The following is a 25,887-nucleotide window of genomic DNA, read 5'->3' as shown; positions in this document are numbered from 1 at the left end:
GTTGTGCCATACGAGCTCAATCAAGCGTAGATACTTGTAAGAAAACAAATACTTTTTGATCCCAGGTCTGGATGAGAGAGTATTTCCATCCCAGTCCTTCCAATACCTCCACTGGTACATGACATTACTGTCAGGCCTGTGCTATCAGTGGGTTGCAGGCACTGCTTAAGATGGGCCAAAACTGCCCTCTACTCTTCTTTTCTCTCTCTTTCTTCCCATCCTCATTGGCATACTCGTCCTCCAATATGAGTTTACTCTCCCTCTCTCCCTCCAGTCTCTGAATCTTTTGCCCTCAAAATTTGAATCTTCTTGAATGTTTTCTTTCTCTCCTTTGTTTCCTTTGAAGATGGACATACATATGCTATACATAAACTAGTGCTTGCACGTATATTCTCTTCCACCCTCTCTAGCACGGATTTGGCAGATAGTGGCTAGTTTTCAAGAAGGTTATACTTGCAATGATCGTGAAATGTAGTTGTTTTGCCTACTTAAGTTGAATGCAATGATTGTTAGTCGCTCTGGATTGGAGTGCCTGGTAAATGACTTCCATAGACCCTGGATATTGATCTCTGTTGTCTCTGTTGCAGGTGTAAAGAGGGTTACCATGGACTACGCTGTGACCAGTTCGTACCCAAGACGGACTCCATCTTATCTGACTCAAGTACATGTCTTCCTGTATTGATCCTTCAGAAAAGTTAAAACAAAAGAATATTAGGGAGTTATCTGTCTTCTATTTTTTTTAACTAGGCAAGTCAGTTAAGAACAAATTCATATTTACAATGATGGCCTAGGAACAGCAGGTCAACTGCCTTGTTCAGGGCCAGAACAACAGATTTTTACCTTGTCAGCACAGAGATTTAATCTAGCAACCTTTCGGTTACTGGCCCAAGGCTCTAACCACTAGGCTACCTGCAGGGGGGTGGCAGGTAGCCTGGTGGTTAGAGCATTGGGCCAGTAACCGAAAGGTTACCACACTGTTCCCTGGTAGGCCGTTATTGTAAATAAGAATGTGTTCTTAACTTATTGAGCCAGGCTTCACATTATTCCCTCCAGCAAAGAAGACATAAACTGTGTAGACCAGAAGACACAAAAAACACATCAAATCCTTGTTTAACTTTATCTAGTCAAAGAAGAGAAAGTATCCTTGAGTTTACTTTCTCTTGTTTAAAAGTACTTCTAGCATTTTAGCTTTACGTGTGTTTGTTTACCCCTTGAGTATACTCAGTGTTGCTGCAATGTCATTGAAATTATTCAAAATCTTATATGCCAAAAATATGTCATAACCTTACTCTGGAATGATGGATATTTTCATTACCTTACAATATCAACATTTGATTAGGACATTAGAACATTTGGATTCAAATGCATTTGCATTTATCTTTTAAGTGGTATGAATTGCTTGAGTGTAACACGTGCAGTGTCCTTCTGTTGGAGAATTAGAATTGAGAAAGTAGATGTGGCCATCACACTAACTTGAAATCAATATAAAGCTCATTACAGTTTAGTTAGTACCGAGGATTTGAACCGGTTCAGGGAACGAAACTGAAAAACAGAAAATAACTACATTATTTGACGAACAGAACTCTTTGGGCCTATAATTCTTTGGGCCTAATTCAGATAATGTAAGTCATAACAATATGCCTAGCTCACAAAGACAAGCTTCCTCCATCCTCTCACACTCTTTCCTCACCTGCAACATTTCAGTTTCATCTTGCACCCTACATTGTGACTGGCAGCACAGTGTGTGTGTGTTTGTCTTTCATGATGATGAAACCATGCTGTTACGGCAAAATACAACTTGCTCTTAACGACTTTCCTATACAGTTTAAATCACTTTACCCGCTCCATAGCAAGCTGCGCTATCCGCACTGATTGGTGAAGTAATGTAATGTTGAGCTAAATGTATCAAACATTTTGATTTCAGAGGTTAAAAAAGGAACGGAAAGGAACAATATAAACTGAACCAGTTAAGAATACCACTTTGCTGGTCAGAACAGTGGAATGGAATGAAGAAAAAAATGGTTCTGTTCAGAACGAAATGATTATAATTTGTTGTTGTTGTTCCAACCCCTGGTTAGAACAGTCTAAAGCAGTGATATTTAAAGTTGGGGGAATTGCAGTGGGGTAGCCAAAAAAACGAATAAAAAACAACAATTATGTATATACTGCACAGTACCAGTCAAAAGTTTTGACACACCTACTCATTCAAGGATTTTTCTTTATTTGTACTATTTTCTACATTTTAGAATAACAGTGAAGACATCAAAACTATGAAATAAGAAACACATATGGAATCATATAGAAAGTGTTAAACAAATCGAAATATATTTTACATTTTATATTCTTCAAAATAGCCACCCTTTGCCTTGATAACAGCTTTGCACACTCTTGGCATTCTCTCAACCAGCTTCACCAGGTGAATGCTTTTCCAACAGTCTTGAAGGAGTTCCCACATATGCTGAGCAGTTGTTGGCTGCTTTTCCTTCACTCTGCGGTCCAACTCGTCCCAAACCATCTCAACTAGGTTGAGGTCGGGCCAGATGGAGGCCAGGTAATCTGATGCAGCACTTCATCACTCTCCTTGGTCAAATAGCCTTTACACAGCCTGGAGGTGTGTTGGGTCATTGTCCTGTTGAAAAACAAATGATAGTCCCACAAAGATCAAACCAGATGGGATGGCGTATCGCTGCAGAATGCTGTGGTAGCCATGCTGGTTAAGTGTGCCTTGAATTCTAAATAAATCACGACAGTATCACCCTCAAAGGACCCCCACACCATCACACCTCCTCCTCCATGCTTCACGGTGGGAACCACACATGCAGAGATCATCCGTTCACCTACTCTGCATCTCACAAAGACACGGCGGTTGGAACAAAAAATCTCAAATTTGGACTTATCAGACCAAAGGACAGATTTCCACCGGTCTAATGTCCATTGCTCGTGTTTCTTGGCCCAAGCAAGTCTCTTCTTCTTATTGATGTCCTTTAGTAGTGGTTTCTTTGCTGAAATATGACCATGAAGGCCTGATTCACGCAGTCTCCTCTGAACAGTTGATGTTGAGATTTGTCTGTTACTTGAACTCTGTGATGCATTTATTTGGGCTGCAATTTCTGAGGCTGGTAACTCTAATGGACTTATCCTCTGCAGCAGAGGTAACTCTGGGTCTTCCTTACCTGTGGCGGTCCTCCTGTGGCGGTCCTTTCCTGTGGCGGTCCTCAATTTCATTACAGCACTTGGTTTTTCCAACTGCACTTGAAGAAACGTTCAAAGTTCTTGAAATGTTTCGTATTGACTAACCTTCATGTCTTAAAGTAATGATGGACTATCGTTTCTCTTTGCTTATTTTAGCTGTTCTTACCATAATATGGACTTGGTCTTTTACCAAATAGAGCTATCTTCTGTATACCACCCCTACCTTGTCATAACACAACTGATTGGCTCAAACGCATTAAGAAGGAAAGAAATTCAAAAAATGTACTTTTAAAAAGCCACAACTGTTAATTGAAATGCAAAATATATTTTGATTTGTTTAACACTTTTTTGGGGTTACTACATGATTCCATATGTGTTATTTAATAGTTTTGATGTCTTCACTATTATTCTACAATGTAGAAAATATTAAAAATTAAGAAAAATCCTGGAATGAGTATGTGTCCAAACCTTTGAGTGGTATTTGGACACCCTTTCAAATTAGTGTATTCGGCTATTTCATCCACACCCATTGCTGACAGGTCTTTAAAATTGAGCACACAGCCATGCAATCTCCATAAACAAACATTGGCATTAGAATGGGCTTACTGAAGAGCTCAGTGACTTTCAACGCGGCATGCTATAGCATGCCACCTTCCTATTAAGTCAGTTCATCAAATTTCTGCACTGCTAGAGCTTCCCCGGTCAACTGTAAGTGCTGTTATTGTGAAGTGGAAACATCTAGGAGCAACAACGGCTCAGCCGCAAAGTGGTAGGCCACACCAGCTCACAGAATGGGAACGCCGAGTGCTGAAGCGCACAGCGCTTAAAAATCATCTATCCTAGGTTGCAACACTCACTACCAAGTTCCAAACTGCCTCTGGAAGCAACGTCAGCACAAGAACTGTTCGTCAGGAGCTTCATGAAATGGGTTTCCATGGCTGAGCTACAGCATACAATGACATTCTAGATAATTCTGTGCTTCAAATGTTGTGGCTGAATGGAAGCAAGTCCCTGCAGCAATGTTCCAACATCATGTGGAAAGCCTTCCCAGAAGAGTGGAGGCTATTATAGCAGCAAAGGGAGGAACAACTCTATATTAATGTGTCCATCTGTCCATATACTTTTGGTCATGTAGTGTAGTTTCCTTACAGACAATGAAGAATTACCAAGATGGCACCGATCCGATTGAGTAAGTATATTAAAATTGTGACATTGTTTGGATATATTTACTGTGTTGATAATGCATGGGTTATTTGGTTTATTCGAAAATAATTAGTTTTTGCTGAATTGATAATGGTATTGTCAAAGGCATGTAGGCACTACACTGTGTGCATATGGGAGTAGCCTAGTCTACAATAATAATGTCATTGGATGTGCTAGTATATTTATTTCATTGAATAATTACATTTTAAATGAAAATATACATACATGGTGATATAGGATATATAAGCCTAGTCTATATTTTACATTTTAACTACCCCTACACCCATGCCATTGTGGACTGGGGGGTAGGGGACATTCACACCTTCACTGAGTTGAATGGCTACTTCATTCAGTGATAACATTATCTTCGAATAAACTTTTATTCACTGTATGTATTCAGGAGTAGCCTATTCTACAATAATGTCATTGGATGTGCTAGAGTTACTTATTTTATTGGTGAATTACATTGTAAATGTAGATATACACACATGGTGATGATATAGGATATACACTGAGTACAACATTAGGAACAACCCCCCCCCCCCCCATACTTTTGCCCTCAATCCATTTCTCAATTGTCTCAAGGCTTAAAAATCATTATTTAACCTTCCTCTACACTGATGAAATTGGATTTAACAGGTGACATCAATAAGAGATCATAGCATTCACCTGGATTCACCTGGTCAGTCCATGTTGTGGAAAGATCAGGTGTTCTTAATGTTTTGTATACTTAGTGCATGTTACATTGCAATACATTGCCCCTACAGGGGGGTAGAGAAAAGTGTTTCACTGGCTGTAAACATTCACACTCTCACTGAGTTGAATGGCTGTAAACATTCACATTTTCATTGAGACTACTTAATTCACTGTCTAGCTCTGGGAGCATGGTAATGAAGGCTTTTCAGCTTTTGAAATGTGTTAATGTAGAATTAATTTCTAAATCTGCCTTTCTTTTAGTCAAGAACAGGTGGATGAGTCACAAGGGTACAGTGCAGTCCCCTGGAACAATTCAAGCTCTTCTTCAGTGTCGGTGTGATCAGAACATTGAGTGACTACAGAAACAAACTGCAGACCGGAATATTGCCAATGGTAAAAAAAAATTTTTTTAAACTCTATCAACCCCAAAGAGTTGTTCAAGTTTATTGGGATTGTTCTGTACATCGCCTAAAATGTGAATATTTTTAAAAAGATGGAGTTTCAAGAAATGACACCCATTTGAAGTTTAATGAGTGTGATGTGAACCCCTCCGTGTCAATGTTGAAAGGAACTGCTCCCACCTCTGGCACATGAAGATGTGCCATAAATGGAAGTAGATGGCAAAAGAGATAGAAATGTGAAGGAAAGGGTGTGAAGAAGAAAAACACTTTGATCTAAAATGAGTGTGGGGTTCCCTCTTGTGTCCCTTTTTTGTCATTGCTTATGAGAAATATATACTGAACAAAAATATAAACGCAACATGCAACAATTTTTAACAATTTTACTGAATTACAGTTCAAATAAGGAAATCGGTCAATTGAAATGAATTCATTATGCCCTAATCTAAAGATTTCACATGACTGGGCAGGGGTGCAGCCATGGGTGCTAGGCCAACCCACTGGGGAGCCAGGCCCAGCCAATCAGAATGCGTTTTTCCATACCAAAGGGATTTATTAGAGACAGAAATACTCATCAGGTTCATCAGCTGTCCGGGTAGCTGGTCTCAAACGATCACACAGGTGAATTCACTAAAACAACGTTGGAGGCAGCTTATGGTAGAGAAATTAACATTACATTATCTGACAACAGCTATTGTGGACATTCCTCTGCAGTCAACGTGCCAATTGCATGCTGCCTCAAAACTTGAGACATCTGTGGCATTGAGTTGTGCACAATTTAAAGTGGTCTTTTATTGTTCCAAGCACAAGGTGCACCTGTGCAATCATGCTGTTTAATCAGCTTCTTGATATGCCACACCTGTCAGGTGGATGGATTATCACAGCAAAGGAGAAATGTTCACTAACAGGGATGTAAACACATTTTTGCACAACATTTGAGAGAAATAAGCGTTTTGTACGTATGGAACATTTCTGGAATCTTTTATTTCAGCCACGAAACATGGGACCAACACTTTACATGTTATATTTATATTTTTGTTCAGTTCAGTACATATTGCTTTCAATGCTGACTAGAATAATGCAGCTGAAAAAAAAAAATGTACGTTTTGGGTGATTTTGTTTTCTTCTGTTGAAAAATGGATGTGGGCAGTAGTCCCAAAATGTATATAATTGTTTGTTTCATTGATACTTGTGCCCCCAAATACAGATATTCTCAACACCTGGGGGAACCACAACCGGGTGTTGGATATCTTGTTAATTATGGTTTGCAGTGCTTTTCACAATAAAAAACTAAGAATTTCAACATGTTTTTACGCCTTTTTTGCCTTTATGGCACATTATCATTAATACAAGTGTCTCAAAAGTGTGTTTTGACATTTTACTTCTTGTATCTGAGCGTGGACTGAATCCATAGCCATATAGCACTTGATTTATACAGAGCACTGTAGAAGCAAAAATGTTCATGACTTAGATCGAGGGACAGGCACAAAACTGAGCTGTCTACACTGACTGTGCTAGGGGCAGACCCCACTAAACTGGCATCCTGGCTAACAGCCTGCTGCCTGGCCTGCACCCTATCTCATTAGATAAGATGAGAGCACCCCTCCAACTAGGATTTAGCCCGTCACTCCTCAGCAGGCCAGGCTTGGTCCTGATTGTGGTTGACTCCCAGAATGAGGGCCAATTATCTACAAATACAATCTTTTGGGAGGGGCAGAAAAAAGTTTTCAACCAGCGATTGAAATGTTTTTTTTTTTGTGTGTGTTTTATTAGGATACCCATTAGCTGTTGCAAAAGCAGCATCTGCTCTCCTGGGGTCAACACAAAACATGAAACATGACATAATACAGAACATTAACAGACAAGAACAGAACTACATTTTTTTTTAAGGTACACGTAGCCTACATATCAATACATTCACATAAACTATCTAGGTCAAATAGGGGAGAAGCGGATTTGGGGACTGTGAAAAAAAACCCGGTGGCATGTCTGGTAGGGTAAGTGTGTGTCAGAGTGTGTGTGTCAGAGCTGTGTGTAAGTTGACTATGCAAACAATTTGGGATTTTCAACACATTCATATTTCTTATAAAAAAAAGAAGTGATGCAGTCAGTCTCTCCTCAACTCTTAGCCAAGAGAGACTGGCATGCATAGTATTTTTTATCAGCCCTCTGATTACAATGAAGAGCAAGACGTGGGGCAGTTGTGTGAGTCTGCTGTAGAGCTCATCACTCCCCCTAACTGGGAGGGGGCCAGAGATAATTACTCGATGACGACACATCTTTCTAGTTAAGATATACGCTAAAGCTATGTTGCGCTTGGTGACCTCTGACTGTTTCATCCTAATATCGCTGATGCCGACGTGAATAACAATATCCTTTTACTCTCTACACTCACCAGTTTTAGCCTTGGCCAGCACAATCTTTAAATTAGACTTTACGTCGGTAGCTCTGCCCCCTGGTAAACAATGTATGATCGTTGGATGATTATTTTTACTGTAAGTTTAATATTGCGGGTAATGGATTTGCCAATGACTATAGTTTTCAATTTGTCAGAGCTAATGGTGGGAGGCTTCGGCAGCTCAGAACCAGTAACGGGTGGAGGAGAGACTTATGGCTTATGCTCTGACTCCGATTTGTTTCGAAATGGGGAAAACCGGTTGAAAGTTTCTATCACCTGAAGGAGCGACACCGGTTGAGCATGCCAACAGCAATTCTTTCCACAAGCCGTGAGAAAATTGTCCGGCTGTGGGGGCTGTGCAAGGGGGATTAACACTACTACCTTTACTTACTCGTGGCACAGACTTGGGCTCTTGAGTGCCGCTGCGGTCTAAGGCACTGCATCTCAGTGCCTGAGGTGTCACTACAGACACCCTGGTTCAAATCCCGGCTGTATCACAACTGGCCGTGATTGGGAGTCCCATAGGGTGGTGCACAATTGGCCCAGTGTTGTATGAGGTTTGGCTGGTGTAGGCTGTCATAAAAAATAATAATTTGTTCTTAACTGACTTTCCTAGTTAAATAAAGGTTTAAAAAAATAGAACAGATGCTGTTTCATCCTTTCCTACACTTAAAATGCCCTCGCCTAATGATTACGTCTGAAGCCAGGCTTGTAATGTGGCTATCCTCACCATAAGGAAATAGTTATCCTGTGTATTATGAATACAGCGACTGCAATGAGAAGGCATAATGTTACTTCCCTTTTTCGGCTGGTGGTCCTGCAGATCCGTGTCCGGGGTGAAAATGTTGAATTAAAAAGTCTAGTGAGAACAAAACTAAGACGGTGAACTTGTTAAATACAGAGTTAGATTAAACGGTTATTAAAAGGGAAAATGTGGTAGCCAAGTAGCAACAAACAGCACAGCAGCACGGACCCTACTGACCACAGCTACTGACCATACAACTACTGACCACAACTCCAAAACTACTGACAACAACTACTGATCACTAATGACCACAACTACTGACCAAAACTATTGACCACAACCACATATCTACTGACCACAAAATTACTGAACCACACAACTTATTACTACAACAACACAACTACTGATCACAACTACTGACCACAACCACACAACTACTGACTACAATCTCACAACTACTGCCCACACAACTACTACCCACACAACTACTGACCACAACTACTGACCACAACTGCACAACTATTAGACCATAATTACTGACCACAACTACTGCTCTGGTCTGCACTAGCTCTGGTCCTGGGCATAGCTAGCGAACTCTGGTTCGCACTAGCTCTGGTCTGCACTATAAATGATAAATAAAGCGTAGCCAGTTCAGAAGGGGAACCCGAGTGTAGTGGCATCAGCGGTTATTGCACCAATTGGATTCACACTCTAATAATACTAATAATAATAATACATTTTATTTAGAAGAAGCCTTTCAGGGTACTCAAGGTCTTCTTACATAAAAAGTAGGCTGAAATTAAAGCAAGTGCAGTTCATCAAATAAATTGCATCAATCAAAGGACCAGACAAAACAGGACAGATCAAATGAGGATGGAGGGGTTGGGTAGAGCATATGAACCAGGTTTAGGGGGTAGGGTTGGGAATAGGATACAGACATGGTTTAGGGTAAAGGTGTGGGTTGGGGACACACATGGGGATACATAGGTATACTGAGAATGGGGGCAAGGAGACAAGCAAAGGAGGAGCTGAGTTCTGCACATGCTTCCTCAATGCCGGATGTCACGCGCACGCATGAGTTGGTGTCTCTTGCTGACGTGCTGCTGTAAATAGCTGTTACTCACTATGCTTGCTGCAATGATATCCCACCACCCCAGCCTCCAACTGTGGGTTCTGTGTTTCTTCCTTCGGGGGTTTTGAAATAGCATATCGTGCTCACTGCCTGTAGTTATATTATAATCTTCATATGACGCTTCGCTCTGGCAGTGAGCTACCCTGAAGGAGCAGAGCCCTCACACCAAGAGTATGCATTGTTATCTTTTCTAATAAGTTGTTACAATGTACACTTGGTGTTTCCTTTCTGAACAACTTTTATAATTTAGCATATAATACCTACCAACAACAATTGTAACTCTTGAACCATTCAAGCTAGAGACAGTGAACTAACTTTCACATGTTCAAGCTATCCGATCCTATCAACCAATCAACAAATCAATCAATCAACCAATATTTTCATCTACCAAATTTTTTAACTATAACCAGTCAATTTAAAACAAGCTAGCAAGCACACCACCATTTCTTCAGTGGTCACTGTTAGCCTAAAAAGTTTATTTGTAAGATAGAAATACAGCTAGCTATCATATCAGTAAGTCTACATACAAACCTGTTCTACATAGTTCTTGAACTACCACACAAATCCTTTTAAAGATCTGTCACCATGCACCATATTTCTAACCCCAAATAATAGCCTACAACTTTCTAATCATTACGTCATCATTCAACTAAATATACACTAAATTACACTTAATGTCAACTTAATTTACACTGAACATTTTACAAATGTAAATCGTGTATCTATTTATCTGAAACCCACAGCATGATTGATTCAGAGTTTCTTTGTTTTCCTAAGAGCTTTTTATTCCCATCTTCTGACAGAATATCGCTTAGTCCTATGTCTTTCTTCTTTTAGTTTTCACATGCAACAATGGTAGTTTAGACATTTTTGTGATCTACATGACCCACAATCCAAATTAATATGGTTGATATAGCAATCTATGAAAGTAGGAAAAATATTTGAATACATGTACTGTAACTCTGGCTAAACACTACCGAAGTTCTACCAACACATTGACTATAGACACCGACGTCTTGCTTCCGGACAAGCTAAACACCTTCTTTGCCCGCTCTGAGGATAACACAGTGCCACTGACGCGGCCCGCTACCAAGGACTGTGGGCTCTCCTTCACCATGGCCGACGTGAGTAAAGGTAACTGAACTAAATGACTATCGCCCTGTAGCACTGACTTCCGTAATCATGAAGTGCTTTGAGAGGCTAGTTAAGGATCATAATATCACCTCTACCTTACCTGACACCCTAGACCCACTTCAATTTGCTTACGGCCCCAGTAGATCCACAGACGATGCAATCGCCATTGCACTCCACACTACCATATCCCATCTGGATAAGCAGAATGCTGTCCATTGACTAAAGCTCAGCATTCAACACCATAATACCCTCCAAGCTCATCATTAAGCTCGGGGCCATGGGTCTGAACCCCGCCCTGTGCAACTGCGTCCTGGACTTCCTGACAGGCCACCCCAGGGGGTGAAGGTAGGAAACAACAGCGCCACTTCGCTAATCCTCAATACAGGGACCACACAAAGGTGCGTGCTCAGCCCCTCCTGTAGTTCCTGTTCACCCATGACTGCGTGTCCATTCACACCTCCAGCTCAATCATCAAGTTTGCAGACGTCACAACAGTAGTAGGACTCATTAACAACAATGATGAGAGCCTACAGAGAGGAGGTGAGGGCCCTGGGAGAGTGGTGCCAGGGAAATAACCTCTCACTCTACGTCAACTAAACAAAGGAGCTGATCGTGGACTTCAGGAAACAGCAGAGGGAGCACGCCCCAATCCACATCGACGGGACCACAGTGGAGCAGGCCCCCCCCGCTGCTACTCGCCCAAGCCTCCCCAGCTTCTCCTTTACCCATATCCAGATAGCAGATGTCCTGAAAGAGCTGGAAAACCTGGACCCATACAAATCAGCTGGGCTTGACAATCTGGACCCCCTATTTCTGAAACTGTCCGCCGCCATTGTCGCACCCCCTATTACCAGCCTGTTCAACCTCTCCTTCGTATCATCTGAGATCCCCAAGGATTGGAAAGCTGCCGCTGTCATCCCCCTCTTCAAAGGGGGAGACACCCTGGACCCAAACTGTTACAGACCTATATCCATCCTGCCCTGCCTAGCTAAGGTCTTCGAAAGCCAAGTCAACAAACAGATTACTGACCATCTCGAATCCCACCGTACCTTCTCCGCTGTGCAATCCGGTTTCCGAGCCAGTCACGGGTGCACCTCAGCCACGCTCAAGGTACTAAACGATATCATAACCGCCATCGATAAAAGACATTACTGTGCAGCCGTCTTCATCGACCTGGCCAAGGCTTTCGACTCTGTCAATCACCATATTCTTATCGGCAGACTCAATAGCCTCGGTTTTTCTAATGACTGCCTTGCCTGGTTCACCAACTACTTTGCAGACAGAGTTCAGTGTGTCAAATCGGAGGGCATGTTGTCCGGTCCTCTGGCAGTCTCTATGGGGTTACCACAGGGTTCAATTCTCGGGCCGACTCTTTTCTCTGTATACATCAATGATGTTGCTCTTGCTGCGGGCGATTCCCTGATCCACCTCTACGCAGACGACACCATTCTGTATACTTCCGGCCCTTCCCTGGACACTGTGCTATCTAACCTCCAAACGAGCTTCAATGCCATACAACACTCCTTCCGTGGCCTCCAACTGCTCTTAAACGCTAGTAAAACCAAATGCATGCTTTTCAACCGTTCGCTGCCTGCACCCGCACGCCCGACTAGCATCACCTCCCTGGACGGTTCCGACCTAGAATATGTGGACATCTATAAGTACTTAGGTGTCTGGCTAGACTGCAAACTCTCCTTCCAGACTCATATCAAACATCTCCAATCCAAAATCAAATCTAGAGTCGGCTTTCTATTCCGGAACAAAGCCTCCTTCACTCACGCCGCCAAACTTACCCTAGTAAAACTGACTATCCTACCGATCCTCGACTTCGGCGATGTCATCTACAAAATAGCTTCCAATACTCTACTCAGCAAACTGGATGCAGTTTATCACAATGCGATCCGTTTTGTTACTAAAGCACCTTATACGACCCACCACTGCGACCTGTATGCCCTAGTCGGCTGGCCCTCGCTACATGTTCGTCGTCAGACCCACTGGCTCCAGGTCATCTACAAGGCTATGCTAGGTAAAGTGCCGCCTTATCTCAGTTCACTGGTCACGATGGCTACACCCACCCGTAGCACGCGCTCCAGCAGGTGTATCTCACTGATCATCCCTAAAGCCAATATCTCATTTGGACGCCTTTCCTTCCAGTTCTCTGCTGCCTGCGACTGGAACGAATTGCAAAAATCTCTGAAGTTGGAGACTTTTATCTCCCTCAACAACTTTAAAAATCTGCTATCCGAGCAGCTAACTGATCGCTGCAGCTGTACATAGTCCATCTGTAAACTACCCACCCAATTTACCTACCTCACCCCCATACTGCTTTTATTTATTTACTTTTCTGCTCTTTTGCACACCAGTATCTCTTCTTGCACATGATCATCTGATGATTTACCACTCCAGTGTTAATCTGCTAAATTGTAATTATTCGATTTATTGCCTACCTCATGCCTTTTGCACACATTGTATATAGATTCTCTTTTTTCTACCATGTTATTGACTTGTTTATTGTTTACTCCATGTGTAACTCTGTGTTGTTGTCTGTTCACACTGCTATGCTTTATCTTGGCCAGGTCGCAGTTGCAAATGAGAACTTGTTCTCAACTAGCCTACCTGGTTAAATAAAGGTGAAATAAAAAAAATTAAAAATAAATTGAAGGCTGAGCTATAGTCAATGAACAGCATTCTTACATAGGTATTCTGCTTGTCCAGATGGGATTGCGCAGTGCGATGGCGATTGCATCGTCTGTGGATCTTTTGTGGCGGTATGCAAAGTGAACTGGGTTCTAGGGTGTCAGGTAAGCTGCAGGTGATGTGATCATTAACTAGCCTCTCAAAGCACTTCATGATGACAGATGTGAGCACTATGGGGCGATATTCATTTTGTTCAGTTACCTTTGCTTTCTTGGGTACAGTAACAATGGTGGTAATCTTGAAGCAAGTGGGGGCAGCAGACTGGTATAGGGAGACATTGAATATGTAAATCCAGCCAGCTGGTCTGCGCATGCTCTGAGGACGCAGCTAGGGATGCCGTCTGTGCCGGCAGCCTTGCGAAGGTTAACATGCTTAAATGTCTTACTCACCTCGGCCACGGAGAACAGTCCTTTGGAGCGGGCTGTGTCGGTGGCACTGTGTTATTCTCAAAGCCTGCGAAAAAGGTATTTAGCTTGTCCGGGAGAAAGACGTCGGACAAGCTGGTTATCCCTTTGTAATCTGTGATTGTCTGTAGACCCTGCCACATTTGTCTTGTTTCTTAGCCATTGAATTGCGGCACAGACACGAGACACATGAATTTGTGTCCAGTGACACAAATTCCCAAGGTGGCAAAGGTCCAGATGGATAGGGTCCTTAATCGGCACTGTGGTACATCGAAGTAACAAACATAGTCGTCTACGACTTTAGGAAATATGTTGTTATTTTAAATGTACATTAAATTAGACTAAGAATCTGATTGAATTACAACTTATTTGGAAAGTAAACATGTACAACACTGCAGCAACATTGCTGAAGAACAAAAGTGGTTGTATAATTGTCTATGCAAAAAAGTGTACTGTGAACCATTGTGCATGGGCTTTGAATATATACATATATTTTTAAATAAAATAAAGTGCATGTTTTCCAGGAGAACAAAGGGGAGTTGAACAAAAATAATAATCTGAATGCACAGAACGTCACTGTGGGCCATGCAATCTTCATGTATAAGTCACTCAGGGCCTTGCCCTGCATTCATGAGAGAAATGACACTTTCTATCTCTTGCCAATGCTTTGAACAGTGTCACAAATGGTGTGAGAGCAACTCTGACACACTGGTTACAGGTGTTCATTGGTGTGCCTTGTGCAATATTTTTTTTTATAAAGTTGACTGTGGAGAAGGCTGATTCACAGCTGTATGTGGAGCCAAATATGGTCAGGATGTATCGTGCCAGTTTCTTGAACAGGACATCAGCTGCAGGCACCATCTTTCCCCAGAAAATGACAGGGTCATAATCACCAGCAATGCTCCTTCAAAGCCACATTTTCTTGCAGCTCAATCCACTAAACGTGCAGTGATGCAACATCTACCTATGTGAAGATCTGACAACGTTGTCACATTTGTGACCCAAGAAGGGGTTGTAGATGAGCAGCAGCAGTTCTCTTCCAACAAGTCATCATAGCGAGCCTTGGATGAAATCAACATGGTTGGGAACATCTTTGTCTCCCTGCGTTTACATCCGAAGATTGGGGAAGTGGACAAGTTCTACCTGGAGATCATTTTTGAAAACCAAAGATTTCTTCTGGAAAGCCTGGACTGCCGTTAGCATATTGCACATTGTGTTGTTCCATCCCTGCAGCTTAACATTCAGTTGATTAAGGTCTGATGTAATGTCTGTCAAAAATGCCATCAATTCCATATTCTTCTCATCTTCCAAAAACTCAGAACACTGAGTTGCCTTGTTACTCTTTTGCTCTGAATAGAAAGCTTTGATTTCCTCCTGAGTGTCCCAAAAGTGTTCCAAAACCCTGCCTTTGCTGAGCCATCTCACATTGTTGTGCAGTAGTAAGTCATCAAAACTGGCATTGGCCTCTGTCAGAATGCCTCGTAGCGGGTGGTGTTGTAGGGATGATGTTGCTCTCAAAAAGTGTATCAGTTTCATCATCATTGTCATGACCTCCGAATACTATTTTCCCAGACTGGCACACAGGACAGATTGATGGATGATGCAGTTATATAATGTCAGGTTAGGGTGGTCCTCTTTCAAATGTGAAACCAGTCCCCTCCCTCTTCCTATCATGGCAGGAGCTCCATCTGTGGTGATGGAGACCAGTGACTTGAGATCTATCCCCCTTTTTGTCAGCATCCCTTCGATGGCCTCGTGGATATTCTGGTCCCGTGTGTGTCATTATAGATTTGTTAAGACTCACAGAATTCCTTCTTTGTTTCATGAAAAAAATCTGAAAAACACCAGAAGCTGAGCATTATCAGTGTTATCTGTTGATTCATCTATAGCTAATGGAATTCTTGGTGCATTCTGAATGGCCTCATCAAGTCTTGAAATTAAATCTTCAGCTAATATTTCAGTTCTCCTCACTGCTGTGGAATCTGACAGTGGGATTTGTTTGATCTTTTCTCTGGGCTCATCTTTTTCAATAAATTAAATAAAAAAATGTTCCTCAACAATTACACACAATACCCCATAATAACAATGCAAAAGCTTTCATGACTGGCTCGCTTGGAGAGAAAGCGGGCCTCTAATTAGGGTATTTATCTGTCAAGGTATTAGGGCTGTGTAAGCAGCAGCAGCTAATGGTAGCCAGAACCAGACTCCCTCTCACCACCAACTAAAGGAAGGATTAAGATTTGATTCACTCCTGCTATTATTTCCCCAGCGGCGCAGATTTGTTCTTCGTAATCACCCCCAAATGACTAGAGACGTGGAGCATGGCTTCCTCATATTCTCCATGGTTACTCAAGTTTCCACATGATGGCACAAATACCTCCCAAGGGTGCCTTGAGATGCCAGAGCAAAGGATGGGGGGGCTTTGCTTCATGACTGTACCCATTTTCCAGACCTATCTCGGTGATGCCAGAGGAACAGATGTGCATCAGTGCTTAATGACATCATCTGTGCAGGCGTTGACAGTAGAGCGATTAAAGGAGATAAATGTTGGGTTGTTGTGGTGGGAAATCGGTGGGTACGCGTGAATCGGCAATACTGTACTGGCAGCATCAATAAGAGACTGTTCCGGGCCTGTCAAAAGTTTTTCCACCACAATGGAAAATAATTTGTCTCAAATGTCACAACCATCTCTCATGATTGTCAATGGCAGAGCTAAAAACTGCAATCATGCCTACCCCTGTCACTACCATTTCTCCCTCTTTTATCTCATTCAGATTAATGGCATTCTCTGGAGACCACTTTAAACTAAAGGGGAGCACCACTGGCAGCTAATACTGACTCATTCAGTTTGCCTGCCTATATATCCAGTGTGTTTTGGCCATTTGACATTTTTGTCACACTTTACATGAAGGTGCCCTTGGGTACCCTTTATAAAGGGTTGTAACACACGTTTAGTTTTCTGTGAAACAAACGTATATTATGGGATTATGACTCGTAAGACATTGACACATTTGCCATGATACTGTCATAATGCGTCTCCTAACATACGGTTTTTGACGCTGTCAGGGAGTTTTGCTTCTCCCATTCTTTCTTGACTGTGGCCACCAAATAATCTGTCCCGAGGACCTGCAAGCCGCATTCTATTTTCAAACCCAGACCACCTCTGTCAGTTAAGGAATTAAGTGTGAGGGTTTTATTTGAATTTAAATTATATTATATTACAGTGACATCAAAAGGGAGGAGGAGGGGGGCCACGTCAGGATGAAGGGAACACGAGTGCTTCTCCTTATCTATCGCCCCAGCTCTGGGATTGTGGAAAAATGCTTTAATGCATGGAGAAAGGCTATAAATTGTATTTGAATGTTTCAGGACTCTTGGAAGATTAGTCCAAATGGGGACTAAAAGAGATCCAAATAAAATCACAAAAGGCGCACACGGTGTGTGTGTGTGTGTGCGCGTGCGTGCGTGCGTGCGTGCGTGTGTGTTTAAGTCTACATGTGTCTGTGTGCGTGTGTCTGTCTTTCCTGACAGTCTTGTGAGCAGAAGAACTGGGATAACTAAGTAGAATATTGAAATGAACATAAGGTTGCGGTCAGAAAGGTGGTGAGCGAACAATTATCACTACAACATAGGTACTAGTATTAGTAGGAAAGCTTTCTTATTGTCGGGACTTGGAACATGAAAGGCATTTTAGGTCTGTCTCAATTCTAGTATTCATTTCTATGTTTGAAAAAAAAAAAAATTCAACAAAAAATAAAAGGGATTTCAGGGAGACAAGTCAACCAAAGTCCAGGTTCTAGTAATGTCGCTGCAGTGCTCCAGTGGGTAAAGCCTGAGTGAGGGTTATGACTGTGTTTAATATAAAATGCTGTTCAATAACGCTGTTTCGTCTTCCCACTCTTTCTCTCCCACTCTTCTTCTCCCTCTTCCCATCTCCTCTCTCTGTACATCGCTCTCCCCCACTTTTTCTTAATCTATTCCCCCTCTCTCTGTCTCCATCCCCCCCCCCCTCTCTCACTGTGTCCATCTATTTCTCTCTCCCTCTCTTATTCGCTGTGTCCTTGGATGGAGCAGCGGGTGAACTGGGCATCGAGTTCATGGGTAAGTAAACTTTTCCTTTATGCAGTAAATCTCTCTTTATTTTCTCTCAACCTCTCAGAAAATACCTTGCTCAAAAAACACAATCGAGCAAAACCCTCTTTGCTCACCTGGGAAAAGATGAAGGATCTCAGCAGTGTGCTTGACTGGTTACATTATGTGTGTGTGTGTGTGTGTGTGTGTGTGTGTGTGTGTGTGTGTGTGTGTGTGTGTGTGTGTGTGTGTGTGTGTGTGTGTGTGTGTGTGTGTGTGTGTGTGTGTGTGTGTGTGTGTGTGTGTGTTTGTGTGTGTGTGTTTGTGTGTGTGTAGGACTACATTGTGTATTTTTGTGTGTCTGTTTGCAAATGCATTGTCCAATGTTGTGTTTGTGTTTGCACATGTTCTCCTGTGTGTGAATGCGTATATACACTACATGACCAAAATAATGTGGACAAATGCTCTTCAAACATCTCATTCCAAAGTCATGGGCATTAATCTGGAGTTGATCCCCCCTTTGCTGCTATAACAGCCTCCACTATTCTGGGAAGGCTTTCCACTAGATGTTGGAACATTGCTGCGGGGACTTGCTTCCATTTAGCCACAAGAGCATTAGTGAGGTCGGGCACTGATGTTGGACGATTATGCCTGGCTTGCAGTCGGCGTTCCAATTCATCCCAACGGTGTTCGATGGGGTTGAGGTAAAGGCTCTGTGCAGGCAAGTCAAGTTCTTCCACACCCATCTCGACAAACCATTTCTGTGTGGACCTCACTTTGTGCACAGGGGCATTGTCAAGCTGAATCAGGAAAGGGCCTTCCCCAAACTTTTGCCATAACATTGGAAGTTCAGAATCATCTAGAATGTCATTGTATGCTGTTGGGTTAAGATTTCTCTTCACTGGAACTCAAGGGCCTAGCCCAAAGCATGAAAAACAGCTCCAGACCATTATTCTTCCACCAAACTTTATAGTTGGCGCTATGCATTGGGGCAGGTAGCGTTCTTCTGACATCTGCCACATCCAGATTTGTCTGTAGGACTGCCAGATGGTGAAGTGTGATTCATCACTCTAGAGAACGTGTTTCCACTCAATTGCATTGAGCTTTACACCACTCCAGCTGATGCTTGGCATTGTGCGTGGTGATCTTAGGCTTGTGTGCGGCTGCTCAGCCATGTAAACCCATTTCATGAAGCTCCCGACGAACAGTTCTTGTGTTGACGTTGCTTCCAGAGGCAGTTTGGAACTCGGTAGTGAGTGTCGCAACCGAAGAAGACGATTTTTACATGCTACGCGCTTCAACACTCAGTGGTCCCATTCTTTGAGCTTGTGTGGCCTACCATTTCGCAGCTGAGCTGTTGTTGCTCATAGACGTTTCCACTTCACAATAACAGCACTTACAGTTGACCGGGGCAGCTCTAGTAGGGCAGAGATATGATGAACTGACTTGTTGGTGCCACGTTGACGGTGCCACGTTGAAAGTCACTGTGCTCTTCAATAAGGGTGCCACATTCTACTGCAAATGTTTGTCTATGGAAATTGCATGGCCATGTGCTCGATTTTATACACCTGTCAGCAAGGGGTGTGGCTGAAATAGCCGAATCCACTAATTTGAAGGGGTGTCCACATCATTTTGTATGTATAATGTATACATTTATTCATATTTGTGCATGTGTCTATATCCCTGGAGTGTATTCCTCGCTGCACACTGTGTTTTCATGTAAATGATTGGAAATGTCCCATGGGCATGTACACCATATTTAATGTCATCAAGCTATACCCTAAATCCCAAACCACGCCTAGCACATACCCCTACTGCATATGGGCACTTGTGTAGTGAGGTGTGTACTGGCGGCAGAGAAGTCAGGCGCAGGAGAGCGAAAACTGATTTACAACAGTGTCGTTTAATATCCATAAACCACCGACAACAGAAAAATACAATAAATGTGTCAAACAAAACCGGGTAAATACCAGCAAACCGTGCACAAGCACTACAAGAAAACAATTACCGACAAGTACATGGGGGGGAACAGAGGGTTAAATACACAACATGTAATTGATGGAATTGGAACCAGGTGTGATGGAAGACAAGACAAAACCAATGGAAAATGTAAAGTGGATCGGCGATGGCTAGAAGGTCGGTGACTTCGACCGCCGAACGCCGCCCGAACAAGGATAGGGACCAACTTCGGCGGAAGTCGTGACAACTTGAGTCGATGTGAGAGGAGTGGATAGGTCTATGCAATTTAATGGTAGCTCAATTTTGCCTATTGTCACAATATTGATTATGTAACATATGCGCTATCAAATTTCTTGCTTTTTGGTAGCATAGTTGGCTAAGCTGTTGTCAAGAGGGCAATCAAGCAAAGGTCCCGGGTTCTAATCTCAATATAAACTGGTGTGATAGGAAGTGGTAGGCCGACAGTACGACTATGCAAGCACAGTGACATCGGTCACACCTATCCAATACTCTCACATCTACACTGGTGCCTCATGGAAAGGGCTAGGGGTTGACTTGGGATTCACACACAGTGGCGTTCATTAGCAATACAGTCGACAATATGATGTTTTGGGGCATCTGAAAGAAATATACACTCTTTGGTCCGATTTACTTGACACAGAATCTCCAATGAACATGCTTTTCAGTTCAGGACTACACTTAGGTTGGGATTTATTTTCAGAGGCGCCTTTTAAAGGCATTTTCCCCTTTAAAAGTAAAGTTCAATGTTCTCCTCTATAAAGCGGCTTGGATCGAATCCCGGCCTAGGCTTCATCTGTGTCCAAGAAACCAGCCCTTTGAGTCCCGTGAACTGAATTGTCACGTCAAAGGTGTGTGTTCTCTGTCATGAATATCCCCATCTCGACTGGGAAGAGTTTCATCCATCCATCTGCCCTTTCCCACATGCAATGACTAGTGAATACATCCAACCTGTTGCTGCACATTTTTCCATTAACTCTGGCTTCACACGCTGGCTTTACTTCACACACTTCCACTTATAAAATAAATAAAAGGGAGAGGATAGAGATGTAGACAGTGGAAAGAGAAGCGAGACAGCGAGGCAGACGCATCTCTCTTCAGTTCAGTGATTTTAATCTGGGTGGTATATGAGTTAAACAGCAGTCATTACACACTGAGTGGGTGTGTGCTTGAGAGAAAGAAGGGAGGATCGGTGAGGAAGAGAGAGAGATCGACATCAGAGAGGATTTGATAGAGAAGTCTCTCCATCTATCACATCCTGTCTGATGTCGATCTCTCTCTCTCTTCCTCACCGATCCTCCCTTCTTTCTCTCAAGCACACACCCACTCGTGGTTTGTGTAGTGACTGCGATTTAACTAATTTACCACCCCGATTAAAGTCACTGAACTGAAAAAGCACTTCTGCCTTGCTGGTTGGTGACAACTGTTAACACTATCAACGTGTCCCTATACTGTGGCAATTGTGATCAAATTAATGCAATATTAGCCACTTTAAATGCATCATACTGAAACAAAATGAACTATGCAAGAGATTTTGTTGTAGGCAGAACACATCGGAGTAGGATTCTATTAGATTGACACACACTACTCCGCCCATACTCTACACAGACTGGTGCGGCATAAACAATCAGAACTGCAGTAGGTCTATATGCAAATAGACCATTGCCATATATAGATCTGTGGCATTTACTTTGAACTGGACTGTGTTTACAGCATGAGCGGCTGTGAGTAGATGTGCTTGTTTTGAGATCGAAGCAAGATCTGCATGTAGCCACGTGTGCACATTTTGTTCAAAAACTTTGCTAGTTAGTGAGTTATTAGCCTGGTTGTTAATGGCACTCACATTGTGTTCTCTAAAATCTTTAATAGGCTAAGTCCCTGTGTTATATCTGTTATGTTTTGTTGTGTTAATGTTATCCAATTTGCCATAAATCTCCAGCGTTGTTTTTTTTATGATAACAATCTTTAATTTATGCAAATATATGTTTTTATTCAATGTTCCTTTGTTGCGCAAAAGGCATCCAAGTGAGAAAGCGTATGTGACCATCATCTTTATTAAATGCAGTGCATGTGACAGCGTCTTCCACATATTCCCTCAGCACTATGTTCTCACATTAGTTACCGGGTTAGCTTCAGTTGCTGGCAGGTTAGCTTAAATTGCATGTAAAACGATAAGTAGGGGATTAGGTAGTTGAAACATAATACATTAGTTGGTTAAGGTAAGGTTTAGGCTGAGGGATTATAGGGCTGAGGGAACATACACATGATTTCCAAATGAACACATCACAACGTACAATGCATTTCCTCTTCAGCAGGAACAAATCACTTTTACAAAATAATAACAATTGGATCAACTGCTGTAGCAAAATGTGTTTTATACAACAAAGGGATAAAAGCATGTCACAAAATCCCAACACATAAAAATGTAATTTCCACACCAAAAATGCAGGTAATTTCACAAAAACATACAATAGATATTTAATTTTTATTTAGAAAAGTTAATTTACAAGTGTGCACTGCGGGAATCTACAATACAATGCAACATACCACAAAATCACTACATTATTTAGCCTAAGCATACAATGTGTGACATCACAAAATTGCCATTTCATTACGACAAAAAGTGAATTATCTATAAATACGCTTTCTTGAAATTAGGCAGGTTTCCATTGACACAAGTTTATTCTACAAAGGCAATGTCGCAAAAAAAAACATTGCGACTTTTGCAGGCTACCTGAAACATAAAACCAAGCCAGTGGTCTTATGGTTAGTGTCCCTCCTGAGATTGGAAGGTTGGGAGTTCGATCCCCAGCAAGTCATACCAAAGACTGTAAAAATGGGACCCAATGTGTCTCTGCTTGACACTCACATAAGGATAGCTGAATACCGCCATAAGCAAACAGGAAAACGCTCATCCAGAGGCGACGCTCCTAGAGGCAGGGGACTTTAATGCAGGGAAACTTAAATCAGTTTGACCTAATTTCTATCAGCATGTTAAATGTGCAATAAGATGGGAAAAAAACTCTAGACCACCTTTATTCAACACACAGAAACGCATACAAAGCTCTCCCTCGCCCTCCATTTGGCAAATCTGACCATAATTCTAACCTCCTGATTCCTGCTTACAAGCAAAAATGAAAGCAGGAATCACCAGTGACTCAGTCTATAAAAAAGTGGGCAGATGAAGCAGATGCTAAACTACAGGACTTTTTTGCTAGTACAGATTATTCCGATGGCATTGAGGAGTACACCACATCAGTCACTGGCTTCATCAATAAGTACATCGATGACGTCATCCCCACAGTGATGGTACGTACATACCCCAACCAGAAGCCATGGATTACAGGTGACATTCGCACTGACCTAAAGGGTAGAGCTGCCGCTTTCAAGGAGCGGGACCCTAACCCGGAAGCTTATAAGAAATCCCGCTATGCCCTCCGACGAACCATCAATCAGGCAAAGCATCAATACAGGACTAAGATCGAATCGCACTACAACGGCTTCGACGCTCGTCGGATGTGGCAGGGCTTGCAAACCATTACAACCCTTACAGAGCTTGCAAAACATTACTACAAAGGGAAGCACAGCCGAGAGCTGCCCAGTGACACAAGACGACAGTGTGATCACGCTTTCCGCAGCCAATGTGAGTAAGACCTTTAAACAAGTCAACATTCACAAGTTCTCAGGGCCAGATGGATTACCAGGACGTGTACTCCGATTATGTGCTGACCAACTGGCAAGTGTCTTCACTGACATTTTCAACCTCTCCCTGTCTGAGTCTGTAATACCAACATGTTTCAAGCAGACCACCATAGTCCCTGTGCTCAAGAACACTAAGATAACCTTCCTAAATGACTACCGAACCATAGCACTCACGTCCGCTATTGTTATTTACTGCTGCTCTTTAATTATTTGTTGTTCTTATCTTTTACATTTTATGTATTTTCTTAAAACTACATTGTTGGTTAAGGGCTAGTAAGTAAGCATTTCACTGTAAGGTGAATTCGGTGCATGTGACAAATCCGATTTGATTCGATTTTTTATATAGATTGGCGGTAAGGCCATGCGATAGACTAGCATCCCATCCGGGGGTGTGCTTGTACATCAAGCTTAATCGCGATAAACAACAGGAGATAGGCTCCTGCTCCTGAAACATGAAATGGATAGGTGGGTAGCGCATACAGGCTGTTGCCACTATATTAATGTGCAATTTATAATGGAAACACTTCAAAACTTTTTTTAGGCATTCTATCTTTTTGCGGCAATTTTTTTGTTGGTGTTGTTTGATGTCACTACGTCCAGCTGTTTTTATCGACACAAGACAGTTAAATCGAAACACACCGTGGCAGACAATTGTTGCATCTACTTTCTATGAAAACTTTAAATCTCAACAAAAAATCACTGGACAAGTTAATGTAAACCTAGCTACAGACAGTTAGCATAACAGATTGTTAACTTTCATATACAGTAGGTTTGGGAAGTCACACATAAATCTTATTGGCAGATTTCACAACCAGACATTAGTGATTTAATTTATTGACTGTAATCAGTCGGATTGGATATCAATTACTCTCTGTAACATGCAGAATATGGGGCACAAACCCATAATTATGTGTAGTGGGAAGCAATGTGCCTTAAATAATTGTAGGGCAGCTGAATTGGGTGCACCTTTTGCCAACAGTCAGAGACTAATAAAAAAAATAGGAACACAAGGCTTTATCGTTGGGTTTTTTACAGAAATGTTTGGTGATCGACTAGGAATGACTTGGAGATCGACCAGTCGAACGCGATCGATCGGTTGGTGACCACTACTCTAGAAAGTTGAGTGAAGTTCAATCTCATGCTTCTCTTTGTGGGCTGATATTTCTGCATGGTAGTCCCGGGGAGCTGCACTGCATTCTTGGTTTAGGTGGAACATTGCTGCTGACCACAATCACACAATTACTGTTCATACAACAACTGACCACAACCACAAAACTTCTGACCACAACCACACAACTGCTGACCACATCTAATGTCCACAACCACACAACTAATGAACACAACCACACAACTTCTGACCACACTGACCACAACCACCTGGCGACAACTACTGACCACAACTACTAACCGCAACTACAGATCACAAACACACAACTACTGACCACAACATTGAACAAAACTACTAACCACATCAACTGACCATAACTACACAAATACTAACCACACCTACTGACTGCACATCTACAGAACTACACAACTACTGACCACAACCACACAACTACTGACCACAACTATTGTCCACAACCACACAACTACTGATCACAACCACACAATAACTGACCACACTACTGACCACAACATCTGAACTCAACCACACAACTACTGACCACAACCACACAACTACTGATCACTCAACTACCGACCACAACGACTGACCACAACCACACAACTGCTGACCACAACCACACAACTTCCGACCACACAACTACTGGCCACAAATCTTATAAACATAACTACTGGCCACCGCAACTACTGATCACAACCACCTGGCCACAACTACTGAACCACAACCATTGAACAAAACGACTCACCACCACTACTGTACATAACCACACAACTACTGACCACACCTACTGAACCGCACAACTACTGACCACAACCACACAACTACTAACCACAAGTACCGACCACACAACTACTGATCTAACCTTCTGACCTAACCTACTGACCACAACCACACAACTATTGACCACAACTAATGAACCACACAACTACTTACCAAAACTACTGACCACACTGACAACAACTACTGACCACAACTACTGCCCATTACCGCACAACTACTGACCACACATCTA

At 42.3% G+C, this 25,887-nt stretch overlaps 1 protein-coding gene across 1 annotated transcript in view; it reads left to right on the top strand.

The window, feature by feature from the left end:
- The window catches only part of LOC129854182 (pro-neuregulin-3, membrane-bound isoform-like), a 414,443-nt gene that overhangs the window by 317,105 nt on the left and 71,451 nt on the right, over positions 1–25,887 (top strand). The window contains exons 3-4 of the mRNA XM_055920970.1: positions 588–661; positions 18,074–18,100. Of these exons, the coding sequence (XP_055776945.1) occupies positions 588–661; positions 18,074–18,100 (101 nt within the window). The remainder of the gene's footprint in view (positions 1–587; positions 662–18,073; positions 18,101–25,887) is intronic.

This window comes from Salvelinus fontinalis, chromosome 1 (assembly GCF_029448725.1).
Source record: "Salvelinus fontinalis isolate EN_2023a chromosome 1, ASM2944872v1, whole genome shotgun sequence".
In the NCBI taxonomy this organism is placed as follows: Eukaryota; Metazoa; Chordata; class Actinopteri; order Salmoniformes; family Salmonidae; genus Salvelinus; species Salvelinus fontinalis.
Note: the sequence above shows the minus strand (reverse complement) of the source record. Positions and strands in the feature narration are given on the sequence as shown.